At 40.5% G+C, this 23,571-nt stretch overlaps 3 protein-coding genes and 1 pseudogene across 7 annotated transcripts in view; 1 reads left to right on the top strand and 3 right to left on the bottom strand.

Annotated features, from left to right (window-relative positions):
- Window positions 1–5,730, top strand: part of hpca (hippocalcin) — a 61,089-nt gene extending 55,359 nt beyond the window's left edge. Inside the window, 2 exon segments of the mRNA XM_034195824.1 lie at window positions 2,296–2,315; window positions 2,317–5,730. Of these exon segments, the coding sequence (XP_034051715.1) occupies window positions 2,296–2,315; window positions 2,317–2,394 (98 nt within the window). The 3' untranslated portion in view covers window positions 2,395–5,730.
- Window positions 5,731–7,679: 1,949 nt separating this feature from the next.
- Window positions 7,680–17,958, bottom strand: LOC117532465 (postacrosomal sheath WW domain-binding protein-like). 5 transcript variants are annotated; one of them, XM_034195818.1, is made up of 7 exons: window positions 17,828–17,958; window positions 16,562–16,758; window positions 14,960–15,019; window positions 12,367–12,558; window positions 9,472–9,618; window positions 9,029–9,069; window positions 7,680–8,965 (listed from the first exon to the last, which is right to left on the bottom strand). In XM_034195818.1, exons 1-7 carry the CDS (start codon window positions 17,838–17,840, stop codon window positions 8,338–8,340), a joined length of 1,278 nt encoding a protein of 425 aa, XP_034051709.1. In that variant the 5' UTR covers window positions 17,841–17,958; the 3' UTR covers window positions 7,680–8,337. The 5 variants fall into 5 exon arrangements, with proteins under 5 accessions (XP_034051709.1, XP_034051707.1, XP_034051708.1 ...); XM_034195816.1 differs by having other exon boundaries at window positions 7,680–9,069; XM_034195817.1 differs by having other exon boundaries at window positions 7,680–9,069; window positions 9,472–9,567.
- An 858-nt stretch (window positions 17,959–18,816) lies between these two features.
- LOC117532468 (gap junction beta-3 protein-like) lies at window positions 18,817–20,480 on the bottom strand. The gene is made up of 2 exons (XM_034195822.1): window positions 20,375–20,480; window positions 18,817–19,935 (listed from the first exon to the last, which is right to left on the bottom strand). The coding sequence occupies exon 2, from the start codon at window positions 19,856–19,858 to the stop codon at window positions 19,154–19,156; it is 705 nt and encodes a 234-aa protein (XP_034051713.1). The 5' UTR covers window positions 19,859–19,935; window positions 20,375–20,480; the 3' UTR covers window positions 18,817–19,153.
- Window positions 20,481–21,576: 1,096 nt separating this feature from the next.
- Window positions 21,577–22,827, bottom strand: LOC117532471 (annotated as a pseudogene).
- Window positions 22,828–23,571: the final 744 nt, after the last annotated feature.

Raw genomic sequence — 23,571 nt, 5'->3', positions numbered from 1 at the left:
TAGAAAGTACAGGTGTTTGAGTTCAACATGTAAGAAGTAGAAAGTACAGGTATTTGTGTTCAACATGTAAGAAGTAGAAAGTACAGGTATTTGTGTTCAACATGTAAGAAGTAGAAAGTACAGGTATTTGTGTTCAACATGTAAGAAGTAGAAAGTACAGGTGTTTGAGTTCAACATGTAAGAAGTAGAAAGTACAGGTATTTGTGTTCAACATGTAAGAAGTAGAAAGTACAGGTATTTGTGTTCAACATGTAAGAAGTAGAAAGTACAGGTATTTGAGTTCAACATGTAAGAAGTAGAAAGTACAGGTATTTGTGTTCAAAATGTAAGAAGTAGAAAGTACAGGTATTTGAGTTCAACATGTAAGAAGTAGAAAGTACAGGTATTTGTGTTCAACATGTAAGAAGTAGAAAGTACAGGTATTTGTGTTCAACATGTAAGAAGTAGAAAGTACAGGTATTTGAGTTCAACATGTAAGAAGTAGAAAGTACAGGTATTTGTGTTCAAAATGTAAGAAGTAGAAAGTACAGGTATTTGAGTTCAACATGTAAGAAGTAGAAAGTACAGGTATTTGTGTTCAACATGTAAGAAGTAGAAAGTACAGGTATTTGTGTTCAAAATGTAAGAAGTAGAAAGTACAGGTATTTGAGTTCAACATGTAAGAAGTAGAAAGTACAGGTATTTGTGTTCAACATGTAAGAAGTAGAAAGTACAGGTATTTGAGTTCAACATGTAAGAAGTAGAAAGTACAGGTATTTGGGTTCAACATGTAAGAAGTAGAAAGTACAGGTATTTGAGTTCAACATGTAAGAAGTAGAAAGTACAGGTATTTGTGTTCAACATGTAAGAAGTAGAAAGTACAGGTGTTTGAGTTCAACATGTAAGAAGTAGAAAGTACAGGTATTTGGGTTCAACATGTAAGAAGTAGAAAGTACAAGTATTTGAGTTCAACATGTAAGAAGTAGAAAGTACAGGTATTTGAGTTCAACATGTAAGAAGTAGAAAGTACAGGTATTTGTGTTCAACATGAGAGAAGTAGAAAGTACAGGTATTTGAGTTCAACATGTGAGAAGTAGAAAGTACAGGTATTTGAGTTCAACATGTAAGAAGTAGAAAGTACAGGTATTTGAGTTCAACATGTAAGAAGTAGAAAGTACAGGTATTTGAGTTCAACATGTAAGAAGTAGAAAGTACAGGTATTTGAGTTCAACATGAGAGAAGTAGAAAGTACAGGTATTTGTGTTCAACATGTAAGAAGTAGAAAGTACAGGTATTTGTGTTCTACATGTAAGAAGTAGAAAGTACAGGTATTTGTGTTCAACATGTAAGAAGTAGAAAGTACAGGTATTTGGGTTCAACATGTAAGAAGTAGAAAGTACAGGTATTTGGGTTCAACATGAGAGAAGTAGAAAGTACAGGTATTTGTGTTCAACATGTAAGAAGTAGAAAGTACAGGTATTTGGGTTCAACATGAGAGAAGTAGAAAGTACAAGTATTTGAGTTCAACATGTAAGAAGTAGAAAGTACAGGTATTTGTGTTCAACATGTAAGAAGTAGAAAGTACAGGTATTTGAGTTCAACATGTAAGAAGTAGAAAGTACAGGTATTTGGGTTCAACATGAGAGAAGTAGAAAGTACAGGTATTTGTGTTCAACATGTAAGAAGTAGAAAGTACAGGTATTTGTGTTCAACATGTAAGAAGTAGAAAGTACAGGTATTTGGGTTCAACATGAGAGAAGTAGAAAGTACAAGTATTTGAGTTCAACATGTAAGAAGTAGAAAGTACAGGTATTTGTGTTCAACATGTAAGAAGTAGAAAGTACAGGTATTTGAGTTCAACATGTAAGAAGTAGAAAATACAGGTATTTGTGTTCAACATGTGAGAAGTAGAAAGTACAGGTATTTGGGTTCAACATGTAAGAAGTCAAAGTAAAAAGTGGTCAGAAAAATAAGTAGTGGAGTAAAGTACTGATACCAGAAGAATGTACAGTAACGAAGTATTTGTACTGCACTACTTCCCCCCTCTGCCTATCACGTACAATGTGCTAGCCAATAGAAACCTGAGTTACGGAAGTGAACAAAGAAGTCCAATGGAGGCGTTTAATGAGATTAGTGCACTATTGCGTGAATAAGCAGCTAAAGTAGAATACAAAGAGTGTGTAATGCACATAGCAGGGATCTTACACAAGGTTGTAACAGTCTTGTTTGTGTGGTGGTCTAACAGGGGCTGTTGTGGTTCCTCCAAAATATTGACTTTGTCCCCCCTCATTTCCCTTTTCCCCGTCCCCCCTGCAGGCAAACTGTCCCTGGAGGAGTTTTATCAAAGGTGCCAAAAGCGACCCCTCCATCGTGCGGCTACTCCAGTGCGACCCCAGCTCTGCCTCCCAGTTCTGAACACCCCCCCGCCCCGCTGAGACCCTTTTTCCTCCTCACCCTCTGTTGCTATTGAAACACTCAAATCAATGCATGATGGTTCTCGTCTCTCATATCATTTTTTTTCGTTGTGTGCAAGAATGGAGGAGGGATTTTGAGGAGGATAAGAAAAAGCCATCGCTATCATTTGACATCATCATTTTTGTATATCTGGGAAAGCTGAATGGACATGGATATGTTTAATGAGCAGAAATGTTCCCGAATATCTGTCGGATTTCCAGGAGAGCTTTGTGTGGATTTTTTCGCAGAGTGGGGGATCGCTCCTCCAACACACATGTACATCATGTATATACTGTACGTCTATGTATATCACCAAATGAAGTGTATGGTGCACACTCTGGCATTGAAGCAGTATTATGTAGCGTAAATTCCTGGTGTGATCTGAATGGGGGGGGTCGGGGTGGGGGTTTTATTGGGATTTTACTGCTATATGATCTTTCGCTGAGAAAAAGAAGGCCTAAGATCCCATTAGCTTTTTATTATTATCGATATCTACTGGCATTTTGTTGATTTTTAAATAGTTTGTACATATTGTTTTTCCTCCGTCATGTCGTTTTATTTATTCATTTGTATTCTTCTTATTATTGTACTTTGATATGTTCCAGTTTACAGAGACAGAGAGAGAGCTCAGATGGATCTCTTTGTGGGTGTGTTAACTGTGAAGAATATAAAACACTCCATAATGCATTTGATCAATCACCAGTAGCACATATCGTCTCAGCCTCCATGTGGTTATGAAGTAAGGCTGTGTCTGAATGTGTGCACGTGGACATGCAATGAGGCTTTACAGTATTATCACGTTGTGTTGTTTCTAATAAGTATTCTTTAACACAAGCAGTAAACTTAAGATAGTCGTTAACCTGTCACACTATACTGCATGATCCTATGAACTGATAAAAACCACAAAAAAAGTTAACGCACAGCAGTATCTTTTTGTAGCGCTGCTGCAGCCTGCTCAGCACTGCACCAGGCAGAGATGATTGAGTATTTGTCTTGCTTTTGGGACAAACCCTGCCTTCCTCCTCCCCCCTTTTCCTCTCCCTCTGACAGACAGAGAACTCACTAAGGGCTCGTTCATCACTCTCCAGCTGAATGCTTTTATAACCTCCTGGATTAGTCTGCTTACAGAGCAATTAGATGAAGGGACATGTTTCACCAGGTACTTCTTTGTGGTTAGCAGACAGAAATCAGTGGCTGTGTTTACATTAGCACTGATATACAAGCTTTATTTGGAGCACCAAGAAACTGGAACTTGTCGAGACATCACATCAAAATGCACCTGCAACGTATCCTCATCCAATGGTTCCTATCACCCCTTTTCCACTGAAAATCTGTTTGATTCTAGTTTGGTTCCACGTAATGACGTCACCATCTACGTCACTGATTCTCTCAGCAACGCCGCTTACAACAACAACAACAACAACAACAACAACAACAATTATTCCTACAATCGGGCATAAGCTCCGAACCGGCGCTGGAACGGCTTTGGTGGAAAAGGGGTGCGTTTGCATATGAATATCAACCAAAACGTTGTAACCTGAATAAACTTCCGTCTCGCTGGAAACAACTTGGTTTAGGAAACAAAATGACTTGATGAGGTTTAGGAAAAGAGTGTGGGTTTGGTTAAATTATCTACGGGAAGAGTGGTCCCCTATGGGTGTAAGTCCGATGTTTTTAGACCAACTTGTATACGGTACAAACTCATTGCATAGGATATGAAGTAGCCTATAGCGCGTATGAGAACAGCCTGTCAATTTGGTCTCTCCAATTCAAATTAAAAGACTTCAATCTGTGATATTACAGTTTCAAAATACGATTCAAACGTACCGTGTATTTTGTAAACACATCCACTGGTTGCGGTACTAGCACCACTATGTATTGAGTGAAGCGATTTAAGGCCTCCATTGTTTTAGAAGTTTAACATATTCTGTTTGTGAAGAAGCTAAATGTTGGGCAGATTGAGAACACGCTGTACAATGCATCATTCTGTTAAAGGGACCTTCAGGTTCTTTACTTTAATAGGCTGATATAGATAAATGTATACAATATATAAGTGTTTTTGAGATTAAGAAGTGATGAAATGTAGTACATATACTCGTTTACTGGATTTAAGTGCAATACTAACATACTTGACTGGAGTATTTTCACATTTCACTACTTTAATATTCTATTCCACTACATTTTAGAGCGAAATATTAACATACATATTGATATACACACATTTACAACTGGAGTTAATTTTTCAGATTGATTTAATTTTAGATTTAATTAAGACTTTATCAGTTATTGTTAATTTATTGTTATTATTGTAGGGAAGTAAAACAAGAGCCTGACATGAATTAAATAAGAAAGACTCACAATGTTTTTAGTATTGTTTTGCAGATGGACCTTATGAATTATTATTCCTTTGTTTAAATGTGATTGTGTTTGCAGTTGTTTCCTATCTGTGATGCAATTAAATAATTTCTGTCTTTACAACATTCAGTTTTAAAGTTGTAGTGCCATTTTAAGAGCATATATTAATTATAATCGGGATAAAATCTGAATTATTTTGGCCACGACAACCGTAACATGACATCTTAATCTATGACTAAGTGCTATGTATGACACTACAAAACAAGTCAAATTTAGCTCCAACTTTAAGTGCTTCAGTACTTTTCTCATCATTTGATTCTTTTGTTAGAAAGCCCTTTTGAAATCACTGAAAGGCTTCACTGAAACCAGACTAATGCAGTTATTTCAGGTGGTTGAGTATTTCTATCTAAGTGCTTCGGACAGGCTTCACTGACTTTAAAAATATAAAACCCAGCATAATGATTTCTCTGTCTGCCATGTGAGATAAAAAGACGATTCAAACCAGACTGAACTGGCAAGAGTCCGTTTCTAAATGTGTGTTGCCCAACATTTCACTACCTCACAAATTGAATTCCTGCGTGCAGATGAGAGCTGCATGCACCTGACTTTAGGATGGGAGTGTAACTTGAACCATTTGCACAGGAGCTTCCTAACCTCTGCTTTTGGGGATCCTATAGTGTCACTGCCTTCTGCTGGTAGGATAAGGAACAACAGTTGCTACCCCCCTGATCTAAACTACAGCTTAACCCTTTTCTATTCTCACTGCCTCTGATGAACTGGTACCTTATGTTGGATAAATGCACCCCCTTTCTTTCTTTCTTCCCTTCTTCCTTCCTAACCTCCCTTAATTTCCTTCCAATTTTTCTGTTGCATGAAAACCTCACGTGAGGATGTCATGTTTGTTCAGTTGGACCTGAAATATACCTATGTGTTTCAAAGCTGCTCGTGTGGACTGTTTCCTTATTTCTGGGTATTGTAAGGGATGGCTTAAAGGAAGATTTCTGTTTTGTTAAAGTGGGGTTGTACATGTATGAGGTATCCAAAGTCAGGTTGAAGAAACAGACAGGAGTACTAGCAAGGAAGCTAAGCAAAGTACTGCTGTGAAAAACTGTATTTGAGCCACCCTAAAAACGCCAAACTACAAGGTCAATATGTTTAGAATTGTAGCTTCCGTCTTCTTGGAGGTACAATTACTGTTCGAGTCCTGTTCTTTTGAGAAGAGCATAATGATACTGACGTCATATTAAGGTGGTGAAAATATTGCAAGTATAACTCAATTAAAGAGACTCTACTCTGCTGATGTTCAGGTGTATATCAGTATGTAGTGTCTCTACTTTAAAGAGTCCTCTCCTGCTGATGTTCAGGTGTATATCAGTATGTAGTGTCTCTACTTTAAAGAGTCCTGTCCTGCTGATGTTCAGGTGTCTATCAGTATGTAGTGTCTCTACTTTAAAGAGTCCTCTCCTGCTGATGTTCAGGTGTATATCAGTATGTAGTGTCTCTACTTTAAAGAGTCCTGCTGATGTTCAGGTGTATATCAGTATGTAGTGTCTCTACTTTAAAGAGTCCTCTCCTGCTGATGTTCAGGTGTATATCAGTATGTAGTGTCTCTACTTTAAAGAGTCCTCTCCTGCTGATGTTCAGGTGTATATCAGTATGTAGTGTCTCTACTTTAAAGAGTCCTCTCCTGCTGATGTCCAGGTGTATATCAGTATGTAGTGTCTCTACTTTAAAGAGTCCTCTCCTGCTGATGTTCAGGTGTATATCAGTATGTAGTGTCTCTACTTTAAAGAGTCCTCTCCTGCTGATGTTCAGGTGTATATCAGTATGTAGTGTCTCTACTTTAAAGAGTCCTCTCCTGCTGATGTTCAGGTGTATATCAGTATGTAGTGTCTCTACTTTAAAGAGTCCTCTCCTGCTGATGTTCAGGTGTATATCAGTATGTAGTGTCTCTACTTTAAAGAGTCCTCTCCTGCTGATGTTCAGGTGTATATCAGTATGTAGTGTCTCTACTTTAAAGAGTCCTCTCCTGCTGATGTTCAGGTGTATATCAGTATGTAGTGTCTCTACATGTCTCCATGCTTTAATGTTCAAAAAGCTCTTTATTCTTCTCTCATGCTGTCTGTGCTGCAGCACCTCTTTTCACCCTCTGTCTGAAACCAGAGCCCAGTCTGCTCCGATTGGTTAGCTGGCCGGCTCTGTTGTGATTGGTCAACCGCTTAAAGATGTCCCGCCACTTAGCCTATCAAGTTCAATGTGTTGGAGCGTTTGTCAATATAGTGTGTGGGAGAGAAACTCCCTCTGGAGGGAACACAGTGATTTTAGCCTCTGAAGACCATTTACATGCACTAAAAACTATATAACACTACAGGAAATGGAAAACCCCGTAATAGGGCACCTTAAAAAAAAAAAAAGGAATATATCATTCCCAGGTTCAGTGATTTGATTCCCATTGACATCCACATTATACTGAACCCCTTATTTCCACAGTAGGAAGACTACAGTATTTAGTATGCTATAAATGGCTTTGGATACCAGCATCAGCTAAATAAACGGTATCACTTGTTTCATAGCATCTCTCGAGCCTGTGTCTCCAGTTAAGAGCAATGTGTGGTCTGACAGCTGAACATTACTGTCATGCATCTCCCTGTGAAGGTACAGCGAAGGTCCTTATTAAGAAACCCCTGACAGGAAGTGGGTGGATGTGTTAGCACCCGCCTGTCAGGGTGTCTACATATCTCTCTCTCTGTGTGTGTGTGTGTGTGTGTATGTGTGTGTGTGTGTGTGTGTGTGTGTGTGTGTGTGTGTGTTCCTGTCAGGCCCCTGCTGCTGCCATTACAGCATATTAAAGTGAAAGGTCTCCTGTCACAGAGTTCACGACAGATACAGAATTATGAATAGAAACGTTATTTACTTGTCGACTAGAATAAATATAAAAACGTGCATTAGTGGTATCTCTTGACATCAGAAAAATACAAATGCAAACACACTTACATTCTCATTTACTCAAACAGGCATTTCCATCCGTAATTAAATCAGATAAAATAATGAAGGCACTTTGTACACTTCAGTTTCCTATTGTGCTGTACCTGCCTCCATTATATGTGCACATTTACTTTAACGATTACTTCCAGAGGGTTAGACAAGAAGATCGATACCAATCGTCTGTGCAAAAACAAATGAATCAAATGGAAAACGTGTTGGTGATTTCTGAGCTGTAGGGGTGTGTGAAGCTGTCCTATCGAAACGAGAGGACTATCAATCCTCTCGTTTACCTCTCGGCAAGAAAATAGATTCTCCAAAATGTCAAACTCCGAGTGAATCCTTCTACAGGCACCGTGTCCTCACTTTGAAGGATTTTCCTCCTCTGTCTGTCCCGATATGAATAGATTGACACTCATGAAATACAAGAACAGTTATATTTACAAAACCGGGACCCTGAGCTTCAGATATGCATCCACACTGCTAAATAAAACATCTCCAGCTTTGAGTTCATAGTTTTGAAGTTCTGAGTTTGATGCATTTGGTCTGCAAGTATGTTCAAATCGTCTAAATCCAGAAGCTCGACCTCTCCATGGTTCCTCTCTCCAGAAGTTGGTGCTGCTCCGGTGGATTTTGCTCGCTGCCAGCTCTGGTTTCCTGCCTCTCTCTGTCGGACCTTTTCTTGTGCTGCGAGCGAAGAGGACGTCTCTCTGAGGGAGGAAGACTCTGTTGATGTTTGGGAAGATGATGAGGAAGAGGAGGAGGTCTGAGCTGCTGTCTCTGAGGTTCAGGGCAGCTCCTTGAGGATTCAGCGTAACTTCTCGGGGACTCAGCGTGGTTTCTTGGAGGTTCAGCGTAGTTCCTTGGAGGTTCAGCGTAGTTCCTTGGAGGTTCAGCGTAGCTTTTTGGAGGTTCAGCGTAGTTCCTTGGAGGTTCAGCGTAGCTTCTTGGAGGTTCAGCGTAGTTCCTTGGAGCTTCAGCGTAGCTTCTTGTAGATTCTGTGTAGCTTCTTGGAGCTTCAGCGTAGCTTCTTGGAACTTCAGCGTAGCTTCTTGGAGCTTCAGCATAGCTTCTTGTAGATTCTGTGTAGCTTCTCGGAGACTCAGCGTAGTTCCTTGGAGCTTCAGCGTAGCTTCTTGTAGATTCTGTGTAACTTCTCGGAGACTCAGCGTAGTTCCTTGGAGCTTCAGCGTAGCTTCTTGTAGATTCTGTGTAGCTTCTCGGAGACTCAGCGTAGTTCCTTGGAGCTTCAGCGTACCGAAGGGGAGCAGCTTCCTCAATTGGCCTCACCACATTTATCTACAAACACAGAAAGCCTTTTTTCTTAAACCAAATTGCTCTATTGAAAACCATTCTTAACCCTTGCACCTCACACCAGGGAAGTGTCTTGACTTTGTAATGTTAATGTTGGCTGTCTTGAAATATACTACATTATTTATTGGGAGTTTTTGGTAGAGTTGAACAAACCAAAAACAAAATCACGTTCACCCGATGACCATTATAGCATCATGAATTTTATTATACCATGTTGAGTCAACACTTAAAATGTGATCAGTACTACTAATGTTTTAAGATGTACCACTATGAGGGTAATAAATCATTCTAATTCCAAGCAGACACGTTTGTCCTCAACTTACATCGAAGCAACTTGTCTTAACACGAGACTCAGCAGCACAGTGTGTGTTTGAGCAGAAATCTCACCGATCTGCCAAAGTCCCTCTTCCTCTTCCTGTTCGGGCAGCAAGGTAAACCCAGGAATGAGACGCAGACAGCAGAGCAGCGGGCCGAAAACACCATCTGGATCACACAAGTCACGATGAGAGGCACCCAGAGGATCAGAGTGGTGCTCTGCAGAGAGACAGAGGAGTGGGGTGAGCTGCAGACACCAGCTGGACCATAAGCAGCAGGATACAGTGAGGGTAATGATGCGATGAAGAACCCTATTTTCCCTCAGGCGGCTGTGAAGCAAAAACAGAGCAGTGTGTCTGGGACTTTGCAGAGGAGAGTCTGCAGAAAGTTTCAAAGTGTTCAGAGGGAATTGCCAGCGGCTGTTTGTGAGGTGGGTTGGTTTGCAGACCACAAAAGAGAATTAATGATTATAGTTTGAAAGTTTTCTTTGGTATCCAGAATAAAATATGCAGGAAGCACTAAAGAAAAACAACCTTGCAGAAGCATCATTAGTGCCTCTGAGCAGCCATGAGTATCAGAACCAGAAGCCCAAACATATTTTCAGGCGATGTAACCGGGCCGCTGGGAGCCATGTTGGAGGGTCCCCTGCTAATGGGAGGGAACAGCTACACTGCAGTCTCAGAAGACAACAACAAAGGAAGCAACTTCTGTACTGATAGCAAGTTTTTGGGTAAAGGATAACTGGTTTATTATTATATTAGGTCATCATTGTGAGGTCCAACGAAAGAGAACACTCCCAAACAAAAACATCTAATTACAGGAATACTGAAAAGACTATTTGGACGCTAGTTCCTCTACCAAATTAGTTCGGCTGAAGTTTGTTTTAAAGCACGTCTGATTGTCTCTATCTCTCTTTTTGCAGTGAGGATTGGGATTTGGCGAATATGAACGAACCTTTTAAACCCAAGAAGTGTCTTTGAACAGAGCGTGGATGACGGTTTCAGTTCCACGTCAGGTCGATATGTCAAGAAAGGTATAGTATATATAATATTGTTAAAAGAGCTTTCACTTAAAACTGATTATTTAAGGTTGGCCTTTCTTTAAAAAGGTGGATAAAATAAATCTAAGCTAATGTGCTGGTTCTCTCGATCACCCAACCTATCTCTTATATCTTATCTAACCTATTTTATTTGAATGCAAGTGACCTCAGTATTTTGACTGCTGCACACAAGCTACCGTCAGCACGAAGAGTCTTACATCATAACCATATTTGCTTTGCTATATTAGCTTCAGGACTATTTGGTTAATTAAAAGATTGTCAGGTTAAATCCACAATATGAAATCGTACCTATTTCCTGCTTAAATACACTTATATTTATCTGTGGTTAATACGAATGTCTTGTGATGCTGCAAACACGCAGATTGCACGGCAGCTGTCTCCTATTAGAAAACAAATACTGTCTGTGTTATGCATCCGCCTAATGCTGTGTTTGTGCTACTAATGGCAGACGCTGAACTGTAATTTAAAAGCTACTGGGGCAGAACTAGCATTGACCTCCTTACATTGACCAGTTTAAGACAAAGGTCACCTCACAAACTGCAGACTACTTGGCCGTGATGAAATGCCTGAGTGTTGCAGATGTGTGTGTGCAGCTGCTGAGTCTGAACGGGCCTGACAGTCCGTCTGTGGCACCGGAGAGACAGGGTCAGGACAGCTTTCTGCCCCAATGTGACAGACTGAGTGACTCTACGTACGTACGCACACACGTACGAAGGGTAGAGTCAAACAAATAGGGCCTCTTTAAAGGATGACGCTGTTGATATTTAAATATCTTTTCATGGTCAAAGATTCCCATGGTAAGCTCACAGTATGCTGACATGAACACGCAAGCATGAGCACATCACCCCAATTCTGGCTTCCCTCCATTGGCTTCCTGTCCATTTTAGAGTTCATTTTAAGATTTTATTGTATGTTTTTTTAATCGCTTAATGGGCTGGCCCCGTTACTGGCCCCACGCAAAGTTATATGATGAGGCCCTCTGTTTCGCGAGCGTCGACCGGGGGGGGGGGGGGGTGCTAGTGCTAGTGGAGCCTCGTGCTCGAGACCGTGCCGCATAAGCGCGCCATATTTTCGGCTCAGGTGAGGCCCCCTCCGCAAGATGAGGCCCCCTCCGCAAGATGAGGCCCCCTCCGCAAGATGAAGCCCCCTCCGCAAGATGAGGCCCCCTCCGCAAGGTGAGGCCCCTTGCAGTCTGCATGATCGGCCTGTAGGGAGGGACGGCCCTGCCCCTCAGTCCATCTCCGACCTCCTAAAGGTGTACACCCCCTCAAAGGCTTTGAGATCGGCTGATCAGCTGCTGCTAGTAGACCCTAAAACCAAGAAAAAGACCAGGGGAGACCGAGCCTTCTCTGCGGTAGCCCCCAGGCTCTGGAACGACCTACCCTCCCCATGTCAAATTGTCGCCCACCAAACTTTTAAGTCCCGCCTGAAGACCCACCCCTTTCCCCTCGCTCACACAGAAAAACTCACAGTTTGTGTCTTTTAATGTATATATTTTCCATATTTAAATTTGTATTATATCCTTATTTCTTTTCTTAAATATGTTTTATTTATTTTTTCTATTTTTTGCACTGTTTTTATGAATGTTATGTCCTAAGTATATTATATATGAAATGGCAACAGAAGCTTACTTTGGATAAGCTGACAGAGTTGCAAGCTTACCAGTAGCTAGCAAATAAAACGAAATAAAACAAATATAACCGTGGGATTATTACGGACACAAACAGGCTTTTTCACATAAAGAGTAATAAATAAAGTTACCAAAACGTCATAACAATAGCAGAAAATGACGTATATATGCATTGTTGGAGGAGCATGAAATTGTCCTTACCAAAACTACACTAGTTATTTTGCATATAACAATAAAGCCTTTTAAATCTAGATCCCAGCATCTGTCACACACTCACGTAGATACGCGTGGGGTCAAAAGGACACTCGTTGGTGATGCTGGAGTAGCCAATAGCGTCGGGGAAGCGGCAGTGAGTCAGGAGGCTCCGCCCATCGTGAAGGATGGTCCTCACCATGGAGACCAACAGACCAATGGCCGAGGCCGCCGCCGTTAGAGAAGCAACTACTCCGACAGTGAGAAGTGACCACGTCTGTGAGAGGAGGGAAGAAAAACAATCAGCGATCAAACCCTGAGAAGATTAAGATGCAACGATAAAAGGACAGCAAAGATTAAAACAATAGGAATACAGACAGAACACATTTAATCTAAAGCAGCATTAACAACATGACATATGGCTTTGAAGCTAAATGCAAGGATGAATGCAAAAGAAGAAAAAAAGTACGCTTTGTGGCCATTTATGTGAAACATTTAAACAATGTCATGTCCAATCCAATCCACTTTATTTCTATAGCACATATTAAAAACAGAGGGTTTACCAAAGCGCTTCACAGCAAACATAACATTATAATAAAATATAATATTACAATAATAGATAAAAGGCACACATAAGAATTAATACAAGGTACACAAAGGCTATGGACGGACAATAAAAGCATACAAATCGATAAAACAGCTCAGACTGACTCGAAAGCGAGGGGAAAGGGGTGGGTCTTCAGGCGGGACTTAAGTTTGGTGGGCGACAATTTGACATGGGGAGGGCAGGTCGTTCCAGAGCCTGGGGGCTACCGCTGAGAAGGCTCGGTCTCCCCTGGTCTTTTTCTTGGTTTTAGGTTCTACTAGCAGCAGCTGATCAGCCGACCTCAAAGCCCTTGAGGGGGTGTACACCTGTAGGAGGTCGGAGATGGACTGAGGGGCAGGGCCGTCCCTCCCTACAGGCCGATCATGCAGACTGCGTGGGGCCTCACCTTGCGGAGGGGGCTTCATCTTGCGGAGGGGGCCTCATCTTGCGGAGGGGGCCTCACCTGAGCCGAAAATACGGCGCACCTATGCGCTTATGCGGCACGGTCTCGAGCACGAGGCTCCACTAGCACTAGCACCCCCCCCGGTCGACGCTTGCGAAACAGAGGGCCTCATCATATAACTTTGCGTGGGGCCAGTGACGGGGCCAGCCCATTAAGCGATTTAAAAACATACAATAACATCTTAAAATGAACTCTAAAATGGACAGGAAGCCAATGGAGGGAAGCCAGAATTGGTGTGATGTGCTCATGCTTGCGTGTTCATGTCAGCATACTGTGAGCTTACCATGGGAATCTTTGACCATGAAAACATATTTAAATATCAACAGCGTCATCCTTTAAAGACGCCCTATTTGTTTAGTTTTCTCTTTCCTGTAGTGTGTTATAACTGTTTCTGTGCATGTAAATGGTCTGCAAAGTCTTAAATCCTAAAGTGACATCACTATGTAACACTTGTGCTCCGATTTGCTAGCCCTACAACATTTTTGTACGTGAAAGGCTAAGAAGCTGGACACCTTTGAGCGGTTTCTTGGTTAAGCCTGTGACACAAGATTTTCATCGACATAACTACACTGTAGCTATGTTCGTTTGACAAATACAGAACCTTGAACTAATATTAAGCTGTCTTTGGCTCTTTTCTTGCTGTAACAAATGCAAATTCCCCCTCTTTGTGATGAATAAAGGAATTCTGATTCTGATTGACCAATCCCAACAGAGCCGGCCAGCATTTAACCAATGTCCCAGTAGAGGCACAGAATAGAAATATGAACCTGAAAAGGTTGGATGACACATTGTTGGTTTTAGTCTTTTGAAGGGACTTGTTGGCGTATCAAAACTCCAAGTAAGTTGTCGCAGCATTTGAAATTAAAGCTATCAGCTATGAGCAATTACAAATGTGGGTATGTGTATGTATGTGTATGATGAATTGGAAATGGGGGACCCTGATGTAAACAAGACGAAAGTCTTTCTCTGGTCTGCATCCCCTTAACAATTGTATATTTTGAGCTGTACTGTACTGTACCCAATATACAAGCTGTTAATAAACGTTTCAATCAATGGGAAGAAAAGCAGCCAACCTTTCCTTTAATAGGTTTACAGAGGGTGAGACATTGCTACAGACATTTAAAAATCACTTTGTGAGTTGTCGAAACTGGATTAGAAATAATACAGGAGACAGATTACAACGTGTAGTAGCCAGGTCATGTGATACAGGTGTGGACATCAATAAAGGGAGTGTTGAGATTACTTGTTATTCATGCTTATGTAATGCCTTGATGGGTTAAGATAACAGGTTGCTAGGTTGAGCCCAGTTTACATTTGCTCTGCCAACAATGGGAGCGGGGAGTGGTTAGCAGAGGCAGGTTTGGCCGGGCTTACTCATTCGCTGCTTGTCAGTCCCGTCTGACAGCTGACTGAGTAAACAGAGGAAAGCAGAAACCACGCTGCACCATGGGAAAGAGTCACGAGAGAAAAACACTGAACTATTCCAGCTCCTCACACACCTGGTGGCTGCATGCAAGAGCTCAGAAGACAGACACGAAAGCTGGGAATAAAGCGTGAAAATATCAAAGAGAAAGCAAGTGTGCAGGGAGACCAACGATAACACGGTTTATAGGAAAACACAATACTAACCAGGCCTTTGCTCTTCTTGTTTTTAGACAGGAGAATAGCCAGAATGCCAACGACGATTCCCTGCAGAGACAAGACGGATACGTTTTAAAGAATAATCATATCACTGCTTGCAACCATTTACAACACATATGATTGTATTCTCATCCAGTCTGAGACACACAAGTTAGCAACCAAAGGAAGGTCAAAAGATGAAGTATCTGAGCTGTGTCGTCACTACAAGTATTTCAGAAAAGTCTTTGAAATTTGTTTTTGAAAGCTTGAAGAAAGAAAAACACCCTTTAACTCATGTCTTTCATATTGGCTGATTAGATACTCTCCGACTCTAACATATCTCATGTTCTTCCTTTTTTTAAAGTGACATAACATTAAATATGTGTTTTTTGTTCTGGAGGAATTGGTTTGAGACCACTATTTCTTAAGCATGGTCCAACATTAAAGTCATACTGAAGGGATTCATAAGGAAATATTTGCTATTTTAAAAACGTAAGTTGTCGCAGCATTTGAAATTAAAGCTATCAGCTATGAGCAAATGGTTAGCGGTTAGCCTCAGAATATTGATTGTATAGGAATCGGGTTTTACAAGCAGCCAGTGGAGTAAAAGCCTGCTATATTGATTTTGGTATTAAGAACATTTCTACAGTACTTAGTGATCAATTCTATGAACATTTTAGATGCATTTGTAGCTTGTGGTCTGCGAGGTTCAACCATATCCCTGCTCAAAATACTAAAACTTGACACATCTGATAAAACAGCACTGATATGAAAATGCTTTCCTTTGATGTCCTAAATGAAAGTAGAATGTAGAATACGTTTTGTATTTCAATTATCCTTCCAACACAGTCTCACGGCATTTCGTGTTATAGTCACGAAATTAATTTAATCTATTGATTCATTTTCCCATTTTTTTCGTGTCACACAGAACGATTTTAAAAGCAATGTATTTCTATTGGTAGTAGACCGGAAGCTGTGTGGTTCATAAAAACATCTTCTTACTCAATATCAAGCCACGATTATTGTTTTTATTTTAAATTGATAATGTCGGACTTGTCTTGCCGTCCGTGAGGAAAAGAAATGGCTCAGAGCCTCAGAATACTGAAATCTGTATTTTTGTAATCTTTTGTTCCTTCTAATTTGTTATTATTTGCTGCAGGCACGAAACATACTACCAATAGAAATACATTAAAATCGTTCTGTGTGACACGAAAAAAGGGGGAAATCGTGTTGGTGATCACGAATTAATAGATTAATTTTGTGACTATAACACGAAATGCCGTGAGACTGATTTAATCCTTCATAATATTGCAGAAGATAACCGCCCTTCTTGCTATTTCAGTTTCATCCCACATGCCATAAGACTGCTAAACACCTTAAATTTGAAAGAAAATACATAACATTCATCTGTTTGCAATATTCCAATTAATTGTAGAATATATTGTGAACTATTTATATTCTATTTGATTTGATTTACTTGCACTATTATCTGTTTTATTGTGTTGCACTGTTGGAGGAGCCTGTGACTTTCATTGACACTGTAGCTATGTACACATGACAATAAAAGCCTTGAAACTATTTGAAGGATGAGTATGAATCTCCTGCACTCACCACGAGTCCGGAGGTGAGGGCCACCACGTTGGAGATGGCGTACTCCATGGCGCGCGCCTGCTTGTGGAAGTTGATGTGTCGGAGAACCACGCCGTGCACCAGCGCTCCCAACAGGAAGTTCATGTGACCGATGAGGACCATGCTCAGACCCATCTTCATCAGGGGCTGAGGCTCCTCCAGGCTGGCACAACACATTCCTGAGGAAGAGGAGTTAATGCGGCAATATTTAGAAATCCACAGAGTTCATTTCACGTGATGTTACGCCATCCATTGTATTGATCTGAGAGACAGGAGCCAGGTCAAAACCACAGCAGAGATGCCACTTGTATTAATGATTAGCTGCTGAGCACATACAGTTCACACTGTCCCAAAGAAGACAGTAAAGAACAAAATGAACTGAACTGAAACTAAATATATTAATGTAATAAAGTCAAACGCTGGAGGGAAGATGATGGATATAAAGCAACGTCTGCTGCATGCTATCTATGAATTACACAGATCAAGAGATGTAAAGTTATGCAGCATTTAACGGGAAAAGCAACTCGGGTCACATTGTTTTCCCCCGAATGAACAATTCAAATTCATCTTAAAACTTACATTTAATAATACACAGACACCCAGCATAGCAACTGACATCCAACAGGTAACAATCTAAAGACAAAGGTGTGTCTTGACTTAACATAAATAAGGTTAGTTGACTTGTTTATTTGTGCGTTTGCAACATGTGAGATATCTCAATTGTAACCTTCTCCCACCTTCACATTTGACAAGACAGTGTCACAACTAAATATTTGATCAATCATTACACACACAGTGACATTCACACTTTTACTGAGACAACCCCATAGGAGAGGAGACAGTTAGCACATGTACACTTTAAGGTCTCAGATACTGTCACCATGTGGACCAGAGCATGTGTTCAAAAAAGAAAAGCGCTACTAACCTACTCAGCATTTAAAAGTGTCCAAAATAACATTTAATTTAAAATAACGTAACATATGGTACCAGGACTTTGATACAGGCCTTTTTACGATATGTTTGCAAACTGCTAGAAAGAAATGTCAGCTTTTCACGAGTCCAAATATACACAAATATAGGATTAATAATGCCCTTTTAAGCTTTCGTCACGAGATACTCATCCTCTCCATATTGGAACCACTCCACCACACCCAAACAAACATTCCCAAAGTTTAAAACAATAACATGACTGTAATTGACATACATGTAAATCGGCTTCAAAACCATAGTGTGTTTATTAATATTCACCTGTACCAGCCATCTCTGTTGGGTCACCATTCAGTTAAAGTGTCGGTGGAGGATCGTGCGTGGATCTTATCAGCGTGTCCTCTCCAAACATCAGCTCCTCTCTGAACCCGCAGGACAGACAGTGACACTTCTGAGGCTTTTCAAAATAAGATAAGAGTTAACTAAATGTGTCACTAAACGTGTAATCTTGATAAACCCATTATGCATACTGTACTTGTCAATCAATCAGAGAGGCATTTTGAAAACGTGGTATGTAATAGGCTCGGTAGCTAAATGTCCTCAAGATATTACAGTAGTTTGGAAAATGGCAATAATTGTTTTAAAAAATAATTGAATTCAAGACTTGACTATTCATCTTCAGTAAATATTTAAAACACGTTCTCATCAACCAAATACCACTTGCATAGTTCTCGAAAAGTCCTTCTTAAAAAAAAAAACATGTGCATGCTTTTATTTTGAAAACAAAGCTGCTGATTACCCCTTATCACTCTATTAAATGTCGACACATTTTCGCACCTGTGTTTGAGTAGAAAAACTTTTGACATGCTTTATATATTGAATGCTACACTCCAGTCAACTCAATGTATTCATAATGTTATTTGTAACATTACAACGTTATTTTTGCTAAATGTAGAAGGCCTAACATTAACCCATTGTATTAAGTCCGGTGGTAACACCTGGATCGATGCCTGGGAAACACATCCCAGACACATTTTCTTTTTTAACATCGATGACTAGGGAAGTATCAGAAATCAATCAATCAATCAAGTTAAGGAACATTTTATTGCCTAAGCCGGACACAATATGCATGCATTTTCGGAGGTATCATTGCAATGTTGTTTTGATTCTACACTTGATAGTGTAGTATGCCTTTGGTGCCACCAGGTGGAGAAATGGCATCATTAGAGTAGGAGAAGTAAATATTACCCATGAATGGATTTGCTGTGGTTTTATTTTGTTGCAAAAACTTTATTTTCAGTTCTTTGACATTCTTGTTTTTGAGAATACGGGAAACAAACATTGTCCGTTTTGGTTATGACACAGAGGTCATACATATTAGGCAATCCTCAAGTATTTTCTTTCATTGAAATGATGTATGCCAAAAACACTCTTTTTAGGCTGCAATATGTATTACACTCAGCTAAAAACGATAGAGCTTTGGATTGTACAGTATATGTCAAAATACAATATATTTATAATACATAGAAAAGTATACATACAATTATTAATACCCACAATGAGGAAAAAGGATCATTAGTTTAATACAAATGGTGATTTATTTTACTGTGTTTCCAGCTACAATATAAAAGATGACTTGCAGCCATTTCAGTCCAGGTTACGGCGGACCTTCATTATAGACGAGGTATGGACCAAGCCCCTTTTCTTCAGGGTCACCAACCGGATAGTGATCAGATAGAAGATCTCACAGATGTTGAGGACCACACAGAAGACAGACGCCCCCACCATGAAGTAGGTGAAAACGGTCTTCTCAGTGGGCCGGGATATGTAGCAGTCCACCAAATTAGGACAGGGACTGACATCACATTGGACTTTTCTGGGGAGCTTGAAACTGTCGTAGATGTAGTGGAGCAAGTAGAGAAAAGTGATCTCAAAGGCTGTTTTTAGCAAGAGGCTAATCAGGTATGTATACCACAGACCACCATGCTTTTGCCCCGGGTTGTCGTACAGGTGACGATCTGCACCGTGCTTTGCTTGGTATTTACGTTCCCTCTCTTCCCGGTAGGCCACGTGAAGCACGACCATGAAGGAAGGGCAGGTGACGAAGATCAGCTGCAGAGCCCAGAGGCGAATGTGGGAGATGGGGAAGAAGTAATCGTAGCAGATGTTCTTGCATCCAGGCTGGAGGGTGTTGCAGTCAAAGTGTGCCTGGTCGTCGCTCCAGACATGCTCAGCAGCTACAACGTAGACCATCACCCGGAAGACGAAGACCACTGACAGCCAGATCCGCCCGAAGGCAGTGGAGTACTTGTTGACTCCACTAAGAAGACCCTCGAGAAATTTCCAATCCATGAGTTCAGCTTTGATTGGATGAGAAGTCTGTCAGTAACCCTTAGAGGAGGTATATTTGGAAATCTGAAGAGCTACAACTACAAAAAGAGAGACAAAGACAGAGTTAGGCAAATATACAATAAAATACAAGGTTTAAAATACAAACACATATATAAAACATCCTCTCTGTAGTTTAATATTCTGTTCCAAATATCTCACTGGATAATTTCGAAAGTCGTTCTCTTTTCTTATCAAACCATTTTGTTAACAGCTATGAAACCTAGATTCCCTCCCTTTAATCTCACAGCATTTAAGTTTGATTTTAACTTTGACACTTTGTAGAAATGACCTTTATTAATTGATTACAAACGTGTTAAATACTTAAATAGTTTCTTAAATGTTATTCACCCTTACTCCGAACACAGTAGTCCAGTTCTGACTTTATATTCAATGTTCTCAGCTTTGCAAGGAGTCTTCAAACTAAATATAACCAAGCCAAAAAATGCAAATCCGTTTGACAAAAAACTCTTAGCTTACCGTAAGAAAGCAGGTCTTCCACTCAGTCCATAATGTCGAAGTAGACTTTGGGAATGTGTTCAGCAGGCAACCTCTCTCCTGCTGTGGGTCTCTGACATTGACCTACCTCAAGAATCAAATCTTGGCCATAATCTGAAGGCGTGGCCACCTTTGGCATCCATCCCAAATTTAAATTTAAAAGTCTAACTACTTCCTGTCAGCGTCACATTATATTGACCCCAAATTGCTCCAAGAACTTACTTTTATGTTGGCAGTTGTGTGATGGAGTGCCTTAATGATATAGGTGATTACAGAAAACTGTCCAGAAAAACATCCAAAGACACATCAGTAGCTTGACTGAACAAAGAAATGTGATGCAGTGGGACTTAGTGTACATGAATAAAGGTGATAAGGCAATAATTAGTAACAAGTACACAAAACCACATTGAGGTGTGTTAGTCTAGCACCACATTACTCCACAGTTGACATGGTATCAGCATTAGCCATCTGGTATCTGGAGATATGCCCATTTGTTCCTGTTGATTAATCGGAATTAAACAGGGTCCCACCTCAAATCTGTTTGTACAGGCACTCTAAAACCTTTTCTACTGAAACACACCTGAGATATGGAGTGCTGCTATCGTAGAATAAGATTAAACAAGCGTTTGCTGATTCATTTTCTCAGGTAAGAATGTGCAGCGGTCACTGCATTAATAGCAACTTACTGCCCTTTACAAACCAACTCTCGATCTGCTGTTCTGAAGAAATGCAGGATGTGTGTATTTGTCTTCAATCTGTGACTTGTAGGAATGGAGATGTTATCAACTTTTGTCAATACTGTTACTCCCATCAGTAACCAGTTGTAGATCGTTTAGTCATCATCTAGTTATCACCAATTGTTATTTGCCTTGCACCGTGTAGGTTCATACAATGTGTTCATAACTAACATTTCCAATTGTTTTTATAGGGATTAAAGGGGAATAGGTAAAAAAGAAAATTTGACAGTTGTTTATTTTCGAAAATGTTATCTTTATTTCTTGTTCAAGTTCATGACATAATGTGTGACCATGAAGACATTTTTTCCAGTTTTAGTCAAAGTACCGACACAGTAGCTCATAATAAGTGGAAAGATTTTATTTTGTGGTCATACAGATAACAAAATAATCTTTTATAACACATCATCATATAAATAGACAAAGTACAATAAATCACCTTTATTGCATATTTGTTATTTAGGTTGACAAGCCTTTTAAAAGCACCAACAAACATTATTTTGATATAAAAAAGGAAATAAAGACAACATATCATTTAAAGCCACACATATTCTGCAGATAAACAAGGCTAACAGTATAAAAGCTACATCAGATAGTTACTTTCTCCCAAGTCAAACTCATAAAACGCATGTCTTTTATGTGACTACTACGCTGTACGCTGGGGCTGAACCCTTGTTGCTAGCTTCTCTGTTGTCATTATCTACCAACTTGGCCTTCTCCGTTATCGGCTCTTTGAAAACTGAGTTCTCCTTCACTCTCAGAGGAGTCCTCACCATCCTGAAGGAGTTTTCTCTCCGGGAGCTGGTCCTCCTCGACAGCACTCCCTGAACCTCTTCCCACACAGGTATAAGACCTCGCAAAAAGTGAGGAAGATGCACACAAAGCTGGTCACCACCATAAAGACGGTGAATATCTTCTTCTCTGTTGGCCTGAGGAACACAAGGTTGGAAAAGAGACAGAAAATGTAAGATTAGTAAATCAAGTCAAACCATGGGAATTAAATTATCTTTAACTATTTAGGACCACCGAGGAACGCTTACCTTGCGATGTAACAGTCCCACCATATTGGGGGCATGGGTCGATGTTGCATTTTCACCAACGGTGGGAAAAACGGGCCTCGTAAATGTAGTAGAGCAGGAAGACAAACACACTATCGACTGAAATCTTAAATATCAGGCTGAGAAAGTAGGTCCACCACAAACCCCTCGCTTCTTTCCCGTGAAACCGTACAGAGGGGCACATCCTTCTCCGTGCTTCAGGCGGTGTTTGCGTTCTCGTTCTTCCCGGTAGGACACATGGAGCGTAACTAGAAGGGATGGACAGGTGACAAAGATCAGCTGGAGAGCCCAGAGCCGGGTGTAGCCGATGGGGTAGAAGTGGTCGTAGCAGGACATTGTGACAACCGGGCTGCCGGGTGTTGCAATCAAAGTCCTTCTGCTCGTCACCCCCAGACCTTCTCACACGCCACCAGAAAGACCAAGAGCCTGAAGATGAAAACGATGGCGAGCCAGATGCGACCAAAACGCAGTGGAAGTATTTGTTGACCCCGCTCAGGAGGGCCCTCAAGGAAGGCCCAGTTCATGGTGTTGTTTCAGCTGTCAAGTTGGACCACATTGATGATGGGCAACCCCCCAGAAATGTGGCAGACACACTGCCGAATGCTCAAATACAGATGGCTTGGACACACACTGAACTGAGCACGTCAGGGGCACAAAGGCAGTCTAATAAAGCACTTATTACTTCTGCCTTTTTGGCACAGGTCTAAGGGGAGGGAGGATATCGAACAAAGCAAACACAGACTCATTCCTCCGCTGCAGTCACTAGTGGAACTGGTGAGAGCAAAACACCTTTATTATTAGGCAGGAGAGAGAGGCAGGGAGATAGCAATGCTGTTCAGGGCATGATAAGTTTCTGCAAGTTCAATTTAAGACATTTAAAAGAGATAGATCTTTATTTCTTGTTTAAAGTTAGATTGAAAAGATACAATACATGATGGGGAGTGGCTTAGCCCAACTCTGTCGTCTGTCCATAGCAGAACAACCTGAACCTAGAACCACCTATCAGCTTCAGGATTTGTTTTCGTTTCAGATCATTTAAATCAAAGTAACAGACAAACATCTACCTCTATAAATGTTTGAACCATATTGTTTTCAGATGGTGCAATGCATATTCAATTCCAGGGTTGTAGATGTGTTTTTCTGGCCTGGCCCATCGTAAACACAATGAATTAATCATTTTGAAAGAGAATATCCATAGTAGGCTACACCCGAATCAGCCAGTAGCCTATTAGTACAGTTACAGATAATTGTACTTTACTTGAGTATTTCCATGTTATGCACTTCATACTTCGACTCCTCTACATTTAAAAGGGAAATAATTCAATTTTACTCCACTACATTTATTTAACAGCTTAGCTACTTTTAACAAAATGTATCTCTAAAAATG

Source organism: Gymnodraco acuticeps, unplaced genomic scaffold, assembly GCF_902827175.1.
Source record: "Gymnodraco acuticeps unplaced genomic scaffold, fGymAcu1.1, whole genome shotgun sequence".
Taxonomy (NCBI): Eukaryota; Metazoa; Chordata; class Actinopteri; order Perciformes; family Bathydraconidae; genus Gymnodraco; species Gymnodraco acuticeps.
The sequence above is the reverse complement of the archived record's forward strand: the minus strand, read 5'-3'. Positions and strand labels throughout refer to the sequence as shown.

What these genes read in the sequence shown, in the direction of transcription:
- LOC117532465 (XM_034195816.1), bottom strand. An exon ending in TTGACCCCACGCGTATCTAC is followed by an intron (nt 9,619 to 12,366) that starts GTGAGTGTGTGA and finishes GTCTCTCTGCAG; the next exon opens with AGCACCACTCTGATCCTCTG. An exon ending in AGAGGGACTTTGGCAGATCG is followed by an intron (nt 9,070 to 9,471) that starts GTGAGATTTCTG and finishes CTGTGTTTGTAG; the next exon opens with ATAAATGTGGTGAGGCCAAT.
- LOC117532468 (XM_034195822.1), bottom strand. Translation starts at nt 19,858, where the DNA reads ATGGATTGGAAATTTCTCGAGGGTCTTCTTAGTGGAGTCAACAAGTAC.